Source organism: Chionomys nivalis, chromosome 11, assembly GCF_950005125.1.
Source record: "Chionomys nivalis chromosome 11, mChiNiv1.1, whole genome shotgun sequence".
In the NCBI taxonomy this organism is placed as follows: domain Eukaryota; kingdom Metazoa; phylum Chordata; class Mammalia; order Rodentia; family Cricetidae; genus Chionomys; species Chionomys nivalis.
The window spans coordinates 31,228,592-31,244,735 of NC_080096.1; the positions used below are offsets into that span (position 1 = coordinate 31,228,592).

At 49.8% G+C, this 16,144-nt stretch overlaps 1 protein-coding gene across 1 annotated transcript; it reads right to left on the minus strand.

Moving 5' to 3' along the window:
- Positions 1–11,406: 11,406 nt before the first annotated feature.
- Cldn19 (claudin 19) lies at positions 11,407–15,566 on the minus strand. The gene is made up of 5 exons (XM_057785135.1): positions 15,344–15,566; positions 14,073–14,237; positions 13,886–13,970; positions 12,178–12,330; positions 11,407–11,455 (listed from the first exon to the last, which is right to left on the minus strand). Exons 1-5 carry the CDS (start codon positions 15,564–15,566, stop codon positions 11,407–11,409), a joined length of 675 nt encoding a protein of 224 aa, XP_057641118.1.
- Between the last annotated feature and the right edge of the window lie 578 nt (positions 15,567–16,144).

Below are 16,144 nucleotides of genomic sequence, written 5' to 3' on the forward strand. Positions count from 1 at the left end.
TAATAATGTCTGTCTAGTTTTGTCTTAATTTAGTGATTTCCTCCCATTTGCAAATAGATGGTCCTAGTGTTAGCCACCCCCTGGGAACAGGGGTACTTCCTTAAGATCAGCCTGTCTGGGGTGTTTAATGTGATAGTTGCCTATTTTTAATGTAGATTAGTTCATCTGTCCAAAATGCTCTGTAAGGCATCTTTTGCTACAAAGTCAAAGGGTAGAAAAGTTATGAAGTGCTTACTGTTAAAGTCCAAGTGATGTTCCCCTGTAGAAACATCCATAACTCCATAGAATGTGTCCTTGCACTAGAGAGTGTCTGAATGGGGAGTAATGACTGTAGTTTGTCCACCAAGTCTTCCGAATTTAGTACCATTTCTCTTGTTTCAGTGCGAGGTTTCTCTGTGTGACAGTCCTAGCTGTCCTAGGACTCGCTCTTGTAGGCTAAACTGGCTTCGAACGCAGAGATCCGCCTGCCTCTGCCTCCCGAGTGCTGGGATTAAAAGCATGTGTCACCACTCAGCTAGGACCTCCCCCTTCCCCCCCCCCCCCAGACAGGGTTTCTCTGGCTTTGGAGCCTGTCCTGGAACTAGCTCTTGTAGACCAGGCTGGTCTCCAATTCACAGAGATCCGCCTGCCTCTGCCTCCCGAGTGCTGGGATTGGATTAAAGGCGCGTGCCACCATCGCCCGGCGGACCATTTCTTTATAATAGAAAGTAATAAGAATTGATGGGTCATCCCTGTTAAAGTAAATACGCTGTGGGATGTGTTAGTGTTTGCTTATACCAGCCATGGTTTCTGAAAATTCTGTGGTCAGGAGTGCAGTAGAGAAAAATACTGGCAAGATATCTATAGGTGTGTGTATCAATATGGAGACAGTTATCTAATGTGAATGTGTAGCCAGTTTTCTAGACAAACAACCAGGAGATTAATATATGCATTAAAGTGTTTTGTGTCATTTTATATTAAAATAACAGCAACTCAGTCACCGTAGACCTATAATCTGGTAGTTGCTGGTCCTTGAAGCTAAGTGCCTTAGCAACCTTACCTGCTGTTCCTGGAGAACCATATATCCTCAGTCCAACGTGGGAGCTTGAAAGCATTGGCTTTGGAATTTGGAAAGGAATCAAGTAGCAGAACATATCAACTAGCAATGAGGAAAAGCCGTCTGCCCTTTTTATCTGGTCTGCTAACAGAAGGCCCTACCCATGATTTGGGATGGGTCTTCTCGTGTCAAGACATTCAGGACGTTCCTTTGAATCATAGCTCCTTACACCCAGGAGATTCTAATTTGTCACTGCAGTGGTGCTGATATTGGCAAATGAAATATTATTTGGGAAGGAAAATGACCCAGGAGTTATAACTGTAGACTACCTCTGGATACCAAGTCCTAGAAGTCCAAGTGAGAGTTGGGACAGAGATCCAGAAGACAGATTAAAATACATTTTCAATAGTGGAGGTGAAGGAACAGGGTGAAGAAGAAATCTGGAGACATGGTAGCTGTGCCGGAGTGGAGAATACACAACATGGGCGCTTCAGCCCATCTTTAGATGAGTGTTGGGGACCAGCTTGGCGCTGAGTGGTTAATGAAAGTCTGATGTGTGACAGGCATGGCTAAGTTAATGGCCATGACTGGGTATAATGAGAAGGCCAAAGACAAATTTGATGGTCAGAAAAAATTACTCCAATGATCCAAATGTATAGAGCTCAGTCATCAAAACCAGGGAGTAGCCGGGCGGTGGTGGCACACGCCTTTAATCCCAGCACTTGGGAGGCAGAGGCGGGTGGATCTCTGTGAGTTCGAGGTCAGCCTGGTCTACAAGAGCTAGTTCCAGGACAGGAACCAAAAGCTACAGAGAAACCCTGTCTCGAAAATTAAAAAAAAAAAGAAAAAACTAGGGAGTAAAAACATTTTACTGTGGCTGGTGGTGGTGTGTGCCTTTAATCCTAGTGCTTGGGAGGCAGAAGCAGACGGATCTGAGTTTGAGGACAGCATGGTCTTCAGAGCTACACGGAAATCCCATCTAAAAAGGTTACTGTGCTTATAAGGCAGCTGGTGAGAGCAGGCCCGACTGTTCATGGTGACTAATTGTTGGAGGATTAGGGCTGCCGTGCTGGATGCAGTCAGCTTCCTGGAGCCTCTCATCTGTTGTAGGGGAGTGTCTTATTGCTGTGACAAAACCATGAACAAATAACTTGTTTTTTTTTGTTGTTTTGTTTTGTTTTGTTTTTCGAGACAGGGTTTCTCTGTGGCTTTGGAGCCTGTCCTGGAACTAGCTCTTGTAGACCAGGCTGGTCTCGAACTCACAGAGATCCGCCTACCTCTGCCTCCCAAGTGCTGGGATTAAAGGCGTGCGCCACCACCGCCCGGCTCAAATAACTTGTTTTTAAGAGGAAAAAAAGGTTAAGAGGGTTGTGTTTACAGCGGTATCAGAGTTAGAGTCAATGGTAGCCAGCAAAGGCATTGTGTTAGGACTGAAAGCAAATGCCACCACACCCTTTGAAAGCTCATGTCTTAATCCACAAGGCTGACCACAAACTCAGCATGGCCGCAAGACCTAATTTTCCAAGCAGACCAACTGAAAACCCAAGTATTGGGTCCATGGGAACCATTTTCATTAAAACCTTTGCTATCCTCCAGAGGCCCTCGTCATCCTTTACCACACTCAACCCCTGTATCCAGGCACCGAAAATTCTGTGGACTTTCAGACCCACTCCACTGCTGATCTGGTAAGCTCTGCTGCATACTTCCCACTGAGTATAGTGGGCTTAGCAGGGTATGGTGGTATACCAGAAAGAAGAGGTAGAAGGACTTCTTGTGAGTTGGAGGCCAAGCTGATCCACATAGCTCCAAAGGACTTAGATCCCTGTCTCAAAACGAAAGTCCACAAATAAGAAGTGTCTAGAGACTTAATCTCCCTTTGCTGGAGCCTTCATGTGCATCAGTTCTGTGTCCAGTTTGTTCCAATTTCCTTTTCCTGGAACGTGCTAGGCACCATGTACATCACAAAGCTTTCATACCATTTCCTCTTGGCTGTAACAGTTCCTGCAGATAACTAAGTGACTTTCTCCCTCGGTTCTTTTAAGGCCTGTGGTTTAGAAACTCATCCCTTACTGACAGGCTTAAAAGTGGCACCCTCTTGCTGTGCTCTCCTGGTCACCGGGGTTCCTACTCTGCTTTATTTCCAGTCTATCTCTGGTAGGAGGTAAGCCCTGTAAGGGTACGAGGGCTCATGCTTTGAGTTAAAAACAATATCAAATGTGTTGAAAATAAACATCCTTGCCGGGCGGTGGTGGCGCACGCCTTTAATCCCAGCACTTGGGAGGCAGAGGCAGGCGGATCTCTGTGAGTTCGAGACCAGCCTGGTCTACAAGAGCTAGTTCCAGGACAGGCTCCAAAACCACAGAGAAACCCTGTCTCGAAAAACCAAAAAAAAAAAAAAAATCCTTGAACAGTGAGGTGGAATGAGGGCAGTAGCTGGAGGGAAGATGATTATGGTTAGATGATTATGGTTGCTATTACCTAGCATAGGCCCAGGGCCTTAAGATCAATTTACGTCTTGTGATATGCCTTGCCTTCATGCTGTGTCAACAAGGCAGAGAGGAACCACTCCCATTATGAGGGCTCCGCCCTTATGACCTCATCCAAACAGAATGACTTCCTGCTAGGACTTGGATCTGAAGTTTACCCCAAAGGCCCATATGTTGACAGCTAGCTCTTGCCAATAGCACTAGGGGTGTCTGAAGGAAGGTCTCATTTTACCAGGAAACATACCCTCAAGGGTTGTGAGCCTCTTGTTTCAGCTCCTTGGGCCATGAAGTAAGCAGCTTGCTCTGTGAGCTTCTGATGAGACAGACTGCCTCACCACAGATGCAGAAGTTAGGTAAGAGGGCCAAAAGTCATGAAGAGAAACCTGCACCAGCTTTGGTCCTGTGCTTGCATATTCTAAGCAAGCACTCTACCAATGCCTGTTTCAAAACCACTACTGAAAGCTCACAAGAACCCCAAAGGCTCCGTCATCAAACACCCTCACATGGGTAAGGACTTGAACATGAATGCAGTGAGGGGGCACCTGACACAATTGCACCCAGTGCATTGTATAGTTTGCACATTAGCCAAGTAAGTCATGAAAGTGGATTAGTTACCCTGGAATGGAGGATTCAGTGTAGGTCAGTAAAGCTGAGGGAAGTGAGGATGAGACAACATGATTTTATGGGGATGAAGAAAAAAAATCAGTTTTAGGGTTGGGGCTGATCTGGGAGGAGTGGAGGGACTGAGTATGATCACTGTAAAAATTGTAAATGCTTTATTCTCTAATCTGGTACTACCTGCTCATTTTACCTGTGTTAAATTATTTGGTGATGGGGCTAGAGAGATGGCTCAGTGGTTAAGAGCATTGCCTGCTCTTGCAGAGGTCCTGAGTTCAATTCCCGGCAACCACATGGTGGCTCACAACCATCTGTAATGAGGTCTGGTGCCCTCTTCTGGCCTGCAGACATACACACAGACACAATATTGTATCCATAATAAATAAATTAATTAAAAAAAATTTTATTTGGTGATGGTGGTGGTTTGGTTTTGGGTTCTTTTGGCTGTCCTGGAACTAAGTAAGCCAGACTAGCATCATACAGATCCTTCGGCCTCTGGAGTGGTGGGATTAAAGGTGTGTGCCACTATGCCTGGCTTATAACCCATTTTGAGACAAAAACCTGAGTTTCGATTCTGCCAGTGCCTCAGCCACCATCATTCTAAAGCGAGATAACTGCATTGCTTACATCAAGACTGAACTGAAATGCTGTTGCCGAAAGACCTTGACTGGCAACCTGGTAGGCATTAAGTTGTAGAACATTTGCTTCACTAAACTCCTTTGCAGCTACAGTTATTAATTCTGTGACCTAGAAAACTACATCAGTGAGACAGGCAGTGATAACACCAACTAAAGATCTCAGACAGGCCTTTGCTCTTCTCAGAGAGCGGGACTCCCATGGACGCTGACAAAGGAAGACCAGAAGAACTGCAGGAATGCAGATCAAGTCCAGGCATTGTTAGTCTCTCTCAACTACTTCCAGACTTCTTAGGTGCAAAAATTAACTTTTTATTCATTTGTTTGAGACACAACTTTGGGTATGGTCCTGGTTGCCGTACTTATAGACCAGGCTAACATCAAATTCGGTATCTGCCTCCCTCTGCCCTCTTAAATCCTGGAATTAAGGCTGTATGCCACTATCCCCAGGTATGTGTCGTATGTATGTAATGCTGTGTACCAAATTCACAGCCTTGGATATACTGGTAAGTTCTCCATCACCAAGTACACTCATAGCCCTTGGCCCCCATAATCTCAGGTATTTGCATACTTGGTACTGTTTGGGGGAGGATTAGGTTTTGGCCCTTTTTTTTTTTTTTTTTTTTGTCTTTGCCTCTGCCTTTGTCTTGATGGTTTATCATAGCAACAGAAAAGTGATTAATACAGACTGGTACCCCAGTAATAGAATGGTCCTGCCTTCATTCATGGTATGTGTATCATCTGTGTTTAGTGCATGCATGTTAAGTTTGTGGGTTCACATACCCAGACACATTTGTAGGCCAGAGCAGAATATTGGGTGTTTTCTATTGCTATGTGCTTTAACTACCTTGGGACAAGGTCTCACCAGACTAGAATAGAAGCTTATCATTTGAGCCATGCTAGCTAGCCAACAAGTGAAGGAGGATGCTTAAAAGAAGTCCCACACTAGCTCAGAATTGAGTCCTCTGCTGGGACTGAGAACAGCAACCAAATCCCGCAGCCAGAAAAGAGGCCGGATGCATGCTTTACATTGGCATAAATAGTATAAGAGGCCACACCCAAGTGGGCAGTTACTTAGACTACTGGCTGTAGGATTTCCTGCACCAAACAAGCTCCCATAATCTTCCCGTGTCTGCTTTGCCGTGAATGGAGTCACAAGGCATAAAAAATTGTGCTGGCTTTTTACACACATGCTGGGATCCAGACAGGTGCTCAAAGAGCACATACATGGCTCTACCCACTGAGTATCTCTCTTCTTAATGAACTCAATCCGGAAACTCATTTAGGGGACTGGAGAGCCACACTGCTCCTCTTCCAGAGAACCCAGGTTCAGTTCCCACTACCCATGTGGCAGCTTAACTGTCTTAACTCCTGTTCCAGGGGATCTGTCACCATATATACATATGTGCAGGCAAAGCAACATATATGTTTGAAAAGGGGAGGTTGCTTGAGATGACTCAGTGGTTAAGAGCACTGGCTGCTCTTCCAGAGGACCTGGGTTCAATTCCCAGCACATACAAGGCAGCTCACACCTGTCTGTAACTCCAGCTCCAGGAGTTCCAACACCCTCACACAGACACACAGGCAAAAATACCAATGCACATAAATAATTAAACTTCTTCAGACTGCCTCCTAGGTTATCCTAGATCCTGTCGGTATTGCAGTATTAACCATCAAAATGGCTCCACTAACATCTTCTCCTGCACTGTTGCTGGCTCTGCCTTTGCTTCCCCATTTTTTTCACAGACATTTCCTTAGTCAAATTCTCAACATTTAGTCTTCTTGAGGCTTTACTACTTGAAGTGCCCAGACACCAAAGCGACATGGAAGTGTGAGCACGAGGGGCTGGGATAGCCCTGTGTGGTGATGCCTGCAGTTCCGGCACTGGCAGAGCCAAGGGTATCATTGACTGCAGCCTGGGGATGAGACCGTGTCTCAAACAGATGGACCTTCTGGGAAGATGTGTCAAAGCAGCCAGAATCTGAACACCCAGAACTGAATACCACTGAGAAGTGGTTTTTGTTGTTGGAGTGGAAATTCAGTCTGGACTGTTGTAACTTTATGATGTTAATGTAACTCCCATAGTAGCCACCAGAAAAATAGGTATTTATATATACATAGAGAAAAAGTGCTTTTTTTCCCACTCAGGACAGGGTAACTCGCTTTGTAGACCTTGCTGGCCTCAAACTCAGAGTTCCACTTTACCTCCTGAGTGCTGGGATTAAAGGCGTGCAACAGTACACCCAGCTATGAAAAAGTGCTTTTTAATGTTTTATTGAGAAAAGTGATCCTCACCAGCAAGTACTTGAGGGGGAAGAAGTGGGCTCCAGCCAAATGATGGAATTTAATGGATAAAACAGTGATACAGTTATATGTCCTCCACAATAGATGCCTACTAGATTTTGAGACAAAAATGAGAGTGGAAGGATTAAAAAATTCCACACAAATACTTAATTGTAAGAGATCCCAGTGGTTATTAAATTTTTGTGTGTGTGGTGTGGCCAGAAGTTGACATCTGATGTCTCAGTTCTCCTTATGTTTGGGCTGGAACTGTTTTTGTTTTCCTTGAGCCAAGGTATCTCACTGAAGGTGGAGCTGCTGGCCAGCAGTCTGAAGATCGTCTCGCCTCCACCTCCTCGATGTTATTATAGGCAAGCCGCCCCTTGGGCTTGCCCTGTGTTGCTGAAGACTCATGTCCTCAGCAGGGAGTGTATCAGCCGAGCCATCGTCCCAGCCTGACACTATATTAATAAAGCAAAAGTGTATTTCAAATCTAGGAAGTTAATAGGACTGAAGTCACTCAGTAAAAGCCGAGCAAACCTGCCAATTCAGATTGGTTACTCAGAATCACATTAAAGCCAGGTGTGATATAGCATGTGTGATACCAGCATGACTGAGATGGGGGACTGAGACTGGAGAATTGCCTGGAAGCCCATGGGCCAGCTCTTGTAGAGTAAATATTTAGTGCAGCACAAGAAACCACAGACCCTCAGAACAAGGTGGTAAGAAAAAACTGCCTGGAAAGTTGTCCTCTAACTACATGGGCTGTGGTACACATGTCAGCATGCATGCATCCACAGTAAATAAGAGTTTATAAGGCACGATGTCTAATTTTAATAAACTCCAAGATAGGCAGAGTTTGTTCGTTTTCAGCTGCCCGGACCCGAAATAATCCCACAGAAACTATTAATTAAAACACTGACCAAGCTGGGCGGTGGTGGCGCACGCCTTTAATCCCAGCACTTGGGAGGCAGAGGCAGGCGGATCTCTGTGAGTTCGAGACCAACCTGGTCTACAAGAGCTAGTTCCAGGACAGGCTCCAAAGCTACAGAGAAACCCTTGTTTTTTTCTTCTTTTTTTTTTTTGGTTTTTCGAGACAGGGTTTCTCTGTGGTTTTGGAGCCTGTCCTGGAACTAGCTCTTGTAGACCAGGCTGGTTTCGAACTCACAGAGATCCACCTGCCTCTGCCTCCCAAGTGCTGGGATTAAAGGCGTGCGCCACCACCACCTGGCGAGAAACCCTTGTTTAAAAAAAAAAATTCTCATGGAGAAGGTGAGAGGTCAGCTCAATTGGTAGTGTTTATCTAATGTGCAAGCCCCAAGTCTGGTCCCTCGTCCCTGCTCTACACGAAATAGTCATAGTAGTGCATGCCTGGAACCCCAGCACTCAGGAGGGATAGTCACAAGTTTTTGGACCCTGTCTCAAATTTTTGCTGAGCTAAAGGAATGGCTAGAGCCCTGGCCTGGTTGCTGCTTCCAGAGGACCCAAGTTCAGTTCCCAGTATCCACTTCACCTGGTTCACAAGCACACCCTGCCCTCATCCAGACTCTGGCTACCTGCACTCACATGGCATACATCCGTACAAACACATACATATAATTAAAAATGAAACCTTTTTAAAGCCGGGCAGTGATGGTGCACATAGAAGTCTTGTCAAAATGTCACGCGGGAGGCCTGGGTGGGAACTGAGACGGTGAGTGGTCAACAGGCCAGGTGACGCACTGACGGAGTCAGAAGCACTGTGAGACTCGAGTGTGCTCAGGTATCAAGTGGTTTTTATTCCTTGGTCAGGGTGAGGGTGATGACAGATGCAGCCAGCAAACACCGGAGTTCTCTTCAAACTTTTTATTTTTCTTTCATTAGCAAACGTACAAAGAGGGGCAGAGTGGACCTCGTCAGGGGATGGGGCTTCCCAATGTCATAACTTTCCTTGCCCATGAACCTGTTCTAAAAGATGTTAAAGCAAATCCAGCCACCTTATCAGGTAAGAATCAAAAAATTAAAAAAATAGCCAATACTCAAGTGTCCTTATCATACAAAGTTACAGTATTATGTAGCACAAAAATAATTTCTTGAAATTGTCTCAAAGCCTTCTGTCATATTCTTCTTGGTTTTCAAGGTTCTTCTCAGCTTATAGCTTCCTGGTCCTTTCCCCCAGGGTCTTGGACTTCAGGAACCGAATGCATAGGCATGGTTCTTAAATGTATATATTGCCAATTTCACTTCTGAGATTTTGTTTACTAAAACACAACAGCGATGACATTAGAACCATCCCTTTGTATGTGAGCTTATCTTCCCCAGCGTCTGCCAGAGCCCTCAGCCTGAGACCAGAGCAGTAAACAGCAGAGTGGACACAAAGCCTTGGATGGGGTCGCTTCAGGAGATGCTGGGAGGTCACAGTCCTCAAACTTACAGCTTTCACTCCTTCATCGTCTCCCACACACTTCTTCCCCACCGCAGTACCTCACGGTTTTAATCACCGCCTAAATTGGTTGTGTAATTCATTAAGGTCTGACCCTCTGCCCTTCCAGTCCCCAGGACGGGGAAGAGTGGGCTTCCTTAAATGGAGGAACAGATAATGCCACCCTACTTCCAGGTCCTGTCCTTGCATGGAGCTCTCTTTGCCCACAGCCTGCCCCTGACAACCAAGATGTAGCCAGTATATTCTGCCTCCAAATTCCCCCACCAAATTTTGAGCCTTCTAGCCCTCAGACTCTTAAGAGGGCACACAAAGCTTCCTGCCAGCTTCATGCTCAAATGCTGCTGAGTACCAGACCCGGGGAGGGGACATCTGTGTCACACTAGGTTCATAGGCTTCAAACTCTGTTAGTCGGGCTGCGTGTGACAGGATTCAAAGTGGAAATCATTAAGGACAAAGGAACATGGATGGGAAGGATGTGGGCGTCTCCTCCAGGGGTCTGGATTCCGGAGAGGCAGGAGGTGGATGAGACTTCCTTTCTGGTCCTGCCTCTCCCCCACCCTCTTCTGGCAAGGCTCCTTCCGCCCTCCACAGACCATTCAGAAGGTCTGAGTGTAGGCCTCAAGGAAGTACCACCAGTGTGAAGCACACACAGCAAAGGAATTCTGATGCCCGGTTCACCTGACCAACTAAGTTTTCGTGTCTGGGAGGAGGCTGGGCATCCACTTCTAAGAGACTCCAATGTGCACCTAAGGCCAGGAACCCCATGATGGTTTCTGGCACCCAGAGAGGACTCAGCTGCAGTTCTCACAGCTCAAGGGGCCTCGCTCAGGAAACCTGTTTAGGATCAGAAGCTTTCATGGGGGTTGACGGCTGCCACCAATCGGATTAATTGGCCAGCAATTTAGCATTATCCGGCCATAGCACCTCTGTGCCTGCTTCCCTCCTCCTCCACCACTGTCATGTAGTGTTTTGGTCTTTGCACAAGAAGCTGAACAAGGTTCTGGGGATTCAGTCACTTGGCAGGAGATGTGGTCACAGACTAGAAGTGGAAGAAGCTGGTGCTAGCTAGCTAGCTAGGAAGGTGTGTTGGAAGCATGAGAGGGGTAGTGGTGGATGTCTCTTCCCAGGAGAGGGACAGACCTGGAGTCCAGGGAGAGGCTGAGTGGCAGAAGCCCGCGAGTGAAGGCAGAGGCCAGCGTACTCTGGATGGGAGAACTGAGGGTGAAGGACACGGCTGGCCCTTTGCTGAGCTTTTTTTTCGTCAGTTCCTCCAAGGACTTTACCTCTTCTAGAAGGTCATACCTGGCCTTAAAGACCCGCAGCCCTGTCACCTGGCCACACTTCAGCACAAGGAAGCTGAAAATCACTGTAGAATTAGGGTGAGAGCTGAGCTGAGGGCTTTGGAGTCTGCACAGGACGGTCCTCTTCCTCACTGAGGGAGCTCCTACAGTGTCCCGTCAGGCAGCTGTGACCCAGTCCTTAATTGGGCCTTACAGAGATTGTCCTTTTCCTCAGGAGGGCTCTCAAGGAGAGCCTAGGACATTCCACCTACCCATGGGATAGTCTCCATACCTGGGGTTCCCTCACCCTGAGGTCCTGCACCCTTCCTAGGCCAGGCTTTAGGTGGCCTCTAGGACCAGCTGTGGTTTCCCCTCATCCAAGTCCTGGTACCAAACTCCAAGGTGGGGCAGGCAGCTTACGGAGCAGGAACTGTAAATGTTCCCTGCTTCCTCTGCCTGTGTCCTTGAGCCCACCGCAATAGCCCTAGGAGTTGGTTCTGACCTCTCTAATCCAGACCCCACCCTAGGCGCGTGGGAACAGACAGGATGACATCACACTCAGGGCAGAATGTTCGCTTCTCTTTCCATAAAGTACCAAACACACCGTCTAGATGTGGTAGTGGGGAGGGCCTGGCTGGGAACCCGAACTTTACACACCCAGGGGGCCCTTGATGGAGGCGGGCAATTTAACAACCGGTCTGCAAGTCAAAAGAGAAAAAACGGGTTAGTGGGACGAGCCAAGGTGAAGCAGACAGGGGCTGTAGAGTCAGGGCCCAGGTACACGATTCTTAGGGCAGCCCTGCCTGGGGCCCATTCCTGGGGACTAGAGTGAGACAGTCTGACCTTGTGACCTGTATGGGCACCCAAACAATGTCGGGCAATTAACTGTGAGAGCCTGAGGCCCGTTCTAACAGACAGGTCTCTCTGAAGCTCAGTGTCCTTGGGTGTCATGTGGGGGACAGCCCTTAGCCTAGAGAATTTCCTCTAGCTGGTTGCTGAGAGGAGCTGCTGGATGGGTACGAGGGCTCTCTGGCCCAAAGTGCTGTGCGCTGAGATCCTTCTGTTGCTCTGAAATCCTCAGGGCCCAGCATATAGTAGGCAGGTGGCCCCTTCAGTGAATAAGTGGGCAGCTGAAGGAGCCTGAGGCCCTGTGTGCTCGTTCTGGTATAGACAGAACAGGCTTGGGTCTCACTGGGTGACATGTGTTGCCTGGGTCTTGCTTCTGATCTTTTTGAGTGTCTTGAGTCTGGAGCTCAGAGCCTGTGTTGAACACCGGACACTGGAGCTCCAGACTGAGTTCAAGGGATCTGGACCCTGCCTACCCTTGCCCAGGGTATCATGGAGGCTGGCTGGAGTTCTGGGCAAGAGGGTTGCTGGAAAGATGGGCTGGGCTGGGCAGGGCAGGCCGACTCAGACGTACTCTCGGGCAGCAGTTGAGGGTCCAGAGCGATAAGGCTGTGGGATGCTGTTGACTCTCTCCGGCTCTGGGCATGTGCAGCAAAGAAAGGAGCCCCCCAGCATGGCCAGGCCAGCAGAGGCCCAGCCGACAAACAGAGCTGGACCAAATTCATACCTGTAAGAGGTAGGAAGGGCTATATTTTAGGGTGCAGACCCCAGACCTGCCTGGTCCCAACCAGCACCTGGCAGACAGAAGACAGCACACAAGATAGCCCAGGCCTCCTTCTTTCCACATGAACTAGGGTGACTGCTCGCCCTGCCTCTCTCCCTGCTAGCATGTTCACAGCACATAGCTCAAGTCTAGGTAGGCAGTTCGGGCTCAGTTCCTCATCTGGCTGGTGGAGGGATGGGTACAGAAATCCAGATGGATGGCACGGGACAATCTGTGGCCTTCTTTCCCAGTCACAGTCTGGTCTACAGACCAGCATCTAGCTAGGGCAGCTCCTCACTGCCCTCTAGAGATTGTTGCTCTTCTGTCTGATCCTCTAGGCTCTCCACATCCAGACTGGCTCTTCCAGAGTTTTCTTCCCCTCCTAGAACAGCTACCTTCAGGACCCAGTTCCTATGGGACCTCCAGACTGGGATATTTGCCTTGTTGCTCCCCTTCACCCCTCTCCACGCTCACCTCACCGTCACCCTCCACCCCAACCAGAAGAATCTTTTGACCTGTACCTGTAGGGCAGACAGAGGCTTAACTGTGTTCCCAGGACTTAGCCCAGGCAGCCCCGTGAGCCCTGAAGTGATGGTCCTAGTCCCTGCTTGTCTCCTTGGGATAGACCTTGTGTGGCAGGTCTTTGTGCTGTAGCTGCCCACCCAGGGCACAGCTCTCTTGTCCAAATGCTCTGTCTTCTCCATTGAGCCTTCTCATAGAGACAGTCCAAGCATCTCTTCCCATCCCCCTCCACCCCAGAGTTCGTAGGATAATTGGACTGGGAACTATCATTCTTTGCTCCTGGCTGGTCTGGGAGGAAGGGAAGAACAAGGTACACCCAGGTTCTTCTGAAAGTCCCTCCCCCGTGCCTTTAACCCTACAGGTTCTGACCACAGTAGCTCCCAAGTACACAGCCTGCATCCAGCTGCTACCTCCCTCCCTCACCCAGAGCCCTCTCCTGGAGGCCAAAGCAGCAGCTGCTCCACTGGGCTCGCCTCGCCTCCCTGCAGCAGTGGGCAGCTGTGGCTTCACCCAGGCTGAGGGACAAATTCTCCTCACAGCTGCTGGGCCTTACCCTAGCTACCCATTTGCTCCAGTCTGTATTACCAGTGCCCCACCCCCATTCTACTGCCTCCTCCAGGAAGCCACCTTGACCTGCTGCCGCCAGCAGAAGCGAAACTTCCAGGCATCCTGAGCCCTGTACAGAGCCTCTTTCCTCATCACCCTTTGGAGCCTCAGAATCACAGGAGAGCTGGTTCTGGCACGAAAAGGTTAAATCACAAGTGACCCTGGTCACTCTAGCATAGAGCTAGACTTCAGACCCAGAGCTAGGGCCCTGGGCTGCTCAGGGGCCTGGCTGCCCCAGAATGTTCTCAGCAGCTCTCCTGTCCCTCCCAAGGACCTTCATGTGACTCTCCTTTCTCAGAAACTAGTTGGGCCCATTCCCTATTTCTTCTTCCAAGTGGCAGCTGGGCCCAGGGGAGGACAGATAAGAAGGAGGCCCAGCTCCGGCACTCACCTGGCGTTGACAGGAGTGCTGGGGTTGAAGAATTCCTGGGTCACCAGGGTAGCATACCACGAGACAGCGGTCAAGGTACAGAGACCTAAGGATCAAGTAAGGGGGGTGCTCAGTTCTGCCCAGCCCTGCCAGCCACATGGGCGGGCTGGCTGCATAGTCAAGATGGGAGAGGAGGCAGGGCACTCACCTGCCAAGAGGAAGAGGACACCCCCGGAGATGGCCACACGGCCCTTGGCGATGGGGTTACTGTCTCCAACCCGAGTGCACTTCATGCCCACGACACTGAGCACCATGGCCACAAAGCCCAGCAGCACTGCCACGACCATCAGGGCTCTCGCTGACTGGATGTGACCTGGAACGGCGAGGAGGGACTGAGCAGCAGTGGGGAACTGGTGGCAACAAGGAGGAATGGGAGGAACCCAGTGTGGAGGGGCTTGAGCAGAGGCCCAAAGAGGTCCGGCCACTTGCCTGCTAGTGAGAAGAGACAGTGCGTGGATGAGAACAGAGTGTGTGTGTGTATTGGGGGATTCCCACTGGCCCTGACCAGCTCCTCTGAGTGGTGCTGAGTGACGGGACAACTTGACTTTGCTCTTCTGTTGATTTCTCTTGGGTTTGGTGCACCCCCAAGCAGCATGAGATGGGGCCGGGTGCCGCTCAGGATCACCAGTTCAGAAAGAGCCGAGAGTGTGAGGCCCACCTAAGCCCAGCATGGTCCCCAGCAGCAGCCCTGTCAATCATCCATGGAGTGGTATGCCTGCTTCTCTACGGGTGTGCTGGTCAGTTCTAGGCTGCAGACAGTTCAGGGGACCAGTGATCTGCCTGGCTCAGTGTGCAGTGGGGCTGGCTGGTGGCCATTCTCCTCAGGTACCTGCAGAGCCCTGTTGGAGTGCAGGAGGGATGGCCCTGCCAAGGTCAGAGCTGTAATAGTATCTGACTGTGAGCCAGCTTGACGGTTGAAATCCCAGGAGTAGGTGTGTATGTGAGCATGTGCATGGGTGTGTTCTAGTGCTTGTGTGTGTGTGTGTGTTCTAGTGCTTTGTGTCCATTTTGTGTGAGGTGTACACACCTCTGTGTGTGTGTGTGTGTGTGTGTGTGTACATGTGTCTGTCAGTATAGAATATGGAGAGAAGAGGAACAGATGGTATTAATAGGTTTATGGAGCCAGACCCTCATCTCAGTCCACCCTCCCATGTCCTATGTATTAGTGTCCCGGTTACACAGGAGAACATCAGAGGGCGAAGAGTTGGGTGAGTAGCGAGGCTATGGTGCCAGGACAGGGAATCCAGTCTGCCAGCCTCCTGTACTGATGCCTCTCCAGAGCCCAGAGACCTGGCTGGCCTGGACTCTCCAGTGTACACAGGATGGCAGTTAGGGAATCACACCAGGCTGGAGCATGCAGCCCGGCGAGCCTGGCCTAGACCTTCCCAGTCCCCTCCCAGGCTCCCGCCCCAAGCCTACCGTCCAGGGCCAGAAGCGAATCATAGAGCTTGCATTGCACCTGCCCCGTGCTCTGAGAAGCGCAAGACATCCACAGCCCTTCGTAGAGGCCCACGGCAGTGATGATGGCGTCGCCTGCATAGGAGGACTGCTTCCACTGTGGCAGGGCAGTGCTGGCGATGATGCCCACCCAGCCACCCAGGGCTAGGAAGTAGCCTAGGAGCTGGAGGCCTGAGTTGGCCATGGCCCAGGGAGGAGTCTGAGGATTCCAGGGCTCAGAGATGGGCCAGGGTCCTGAGGAGCGCTGTGGTCATGGTGAGAGTAACAGCTGGAACAGGGAAGCTAAGTGGCACAGGAGTAGGGGAGGAGAGGGGACAGCTGACCGGCCAGCCAGAGGCAGCCCAGCAAAGGCAGTGGCTGCTGGATTCCAGAATGCAGGGGGCGGCCCAGGGGCTGGAAAAGGCCAAAACCCGCCCACAGCCAGTCCTAGGCAGAGTTCTTGCCCAGCTTCTTGGGGGTGGAGGGCGGGACCTAGTGACCAGGATGGGGTACCCTTGCGCTCCCTGCCTCAAGAGTAAGGAAGGAGGGGCTAGGAGGAGTGACTCTCAAGGCCTTTCCAACCAGGGAAACCCCTTCAGAAGTGTGATTTCAGTAGGAATTCTTCTCATCCCTACGCCAGGCTCCAGCTCGGTGGATACTGGCTTTGCTGTGCTTTCGTCCCTGATCTGAACCTGGGCTTTCTTGCCCAATGACTTGAGGATGGAAAAAAAAAGAGATTCTAGCTGTAGCAGGAAAAACTAGAGTTAGACATGTGTGTGTGCT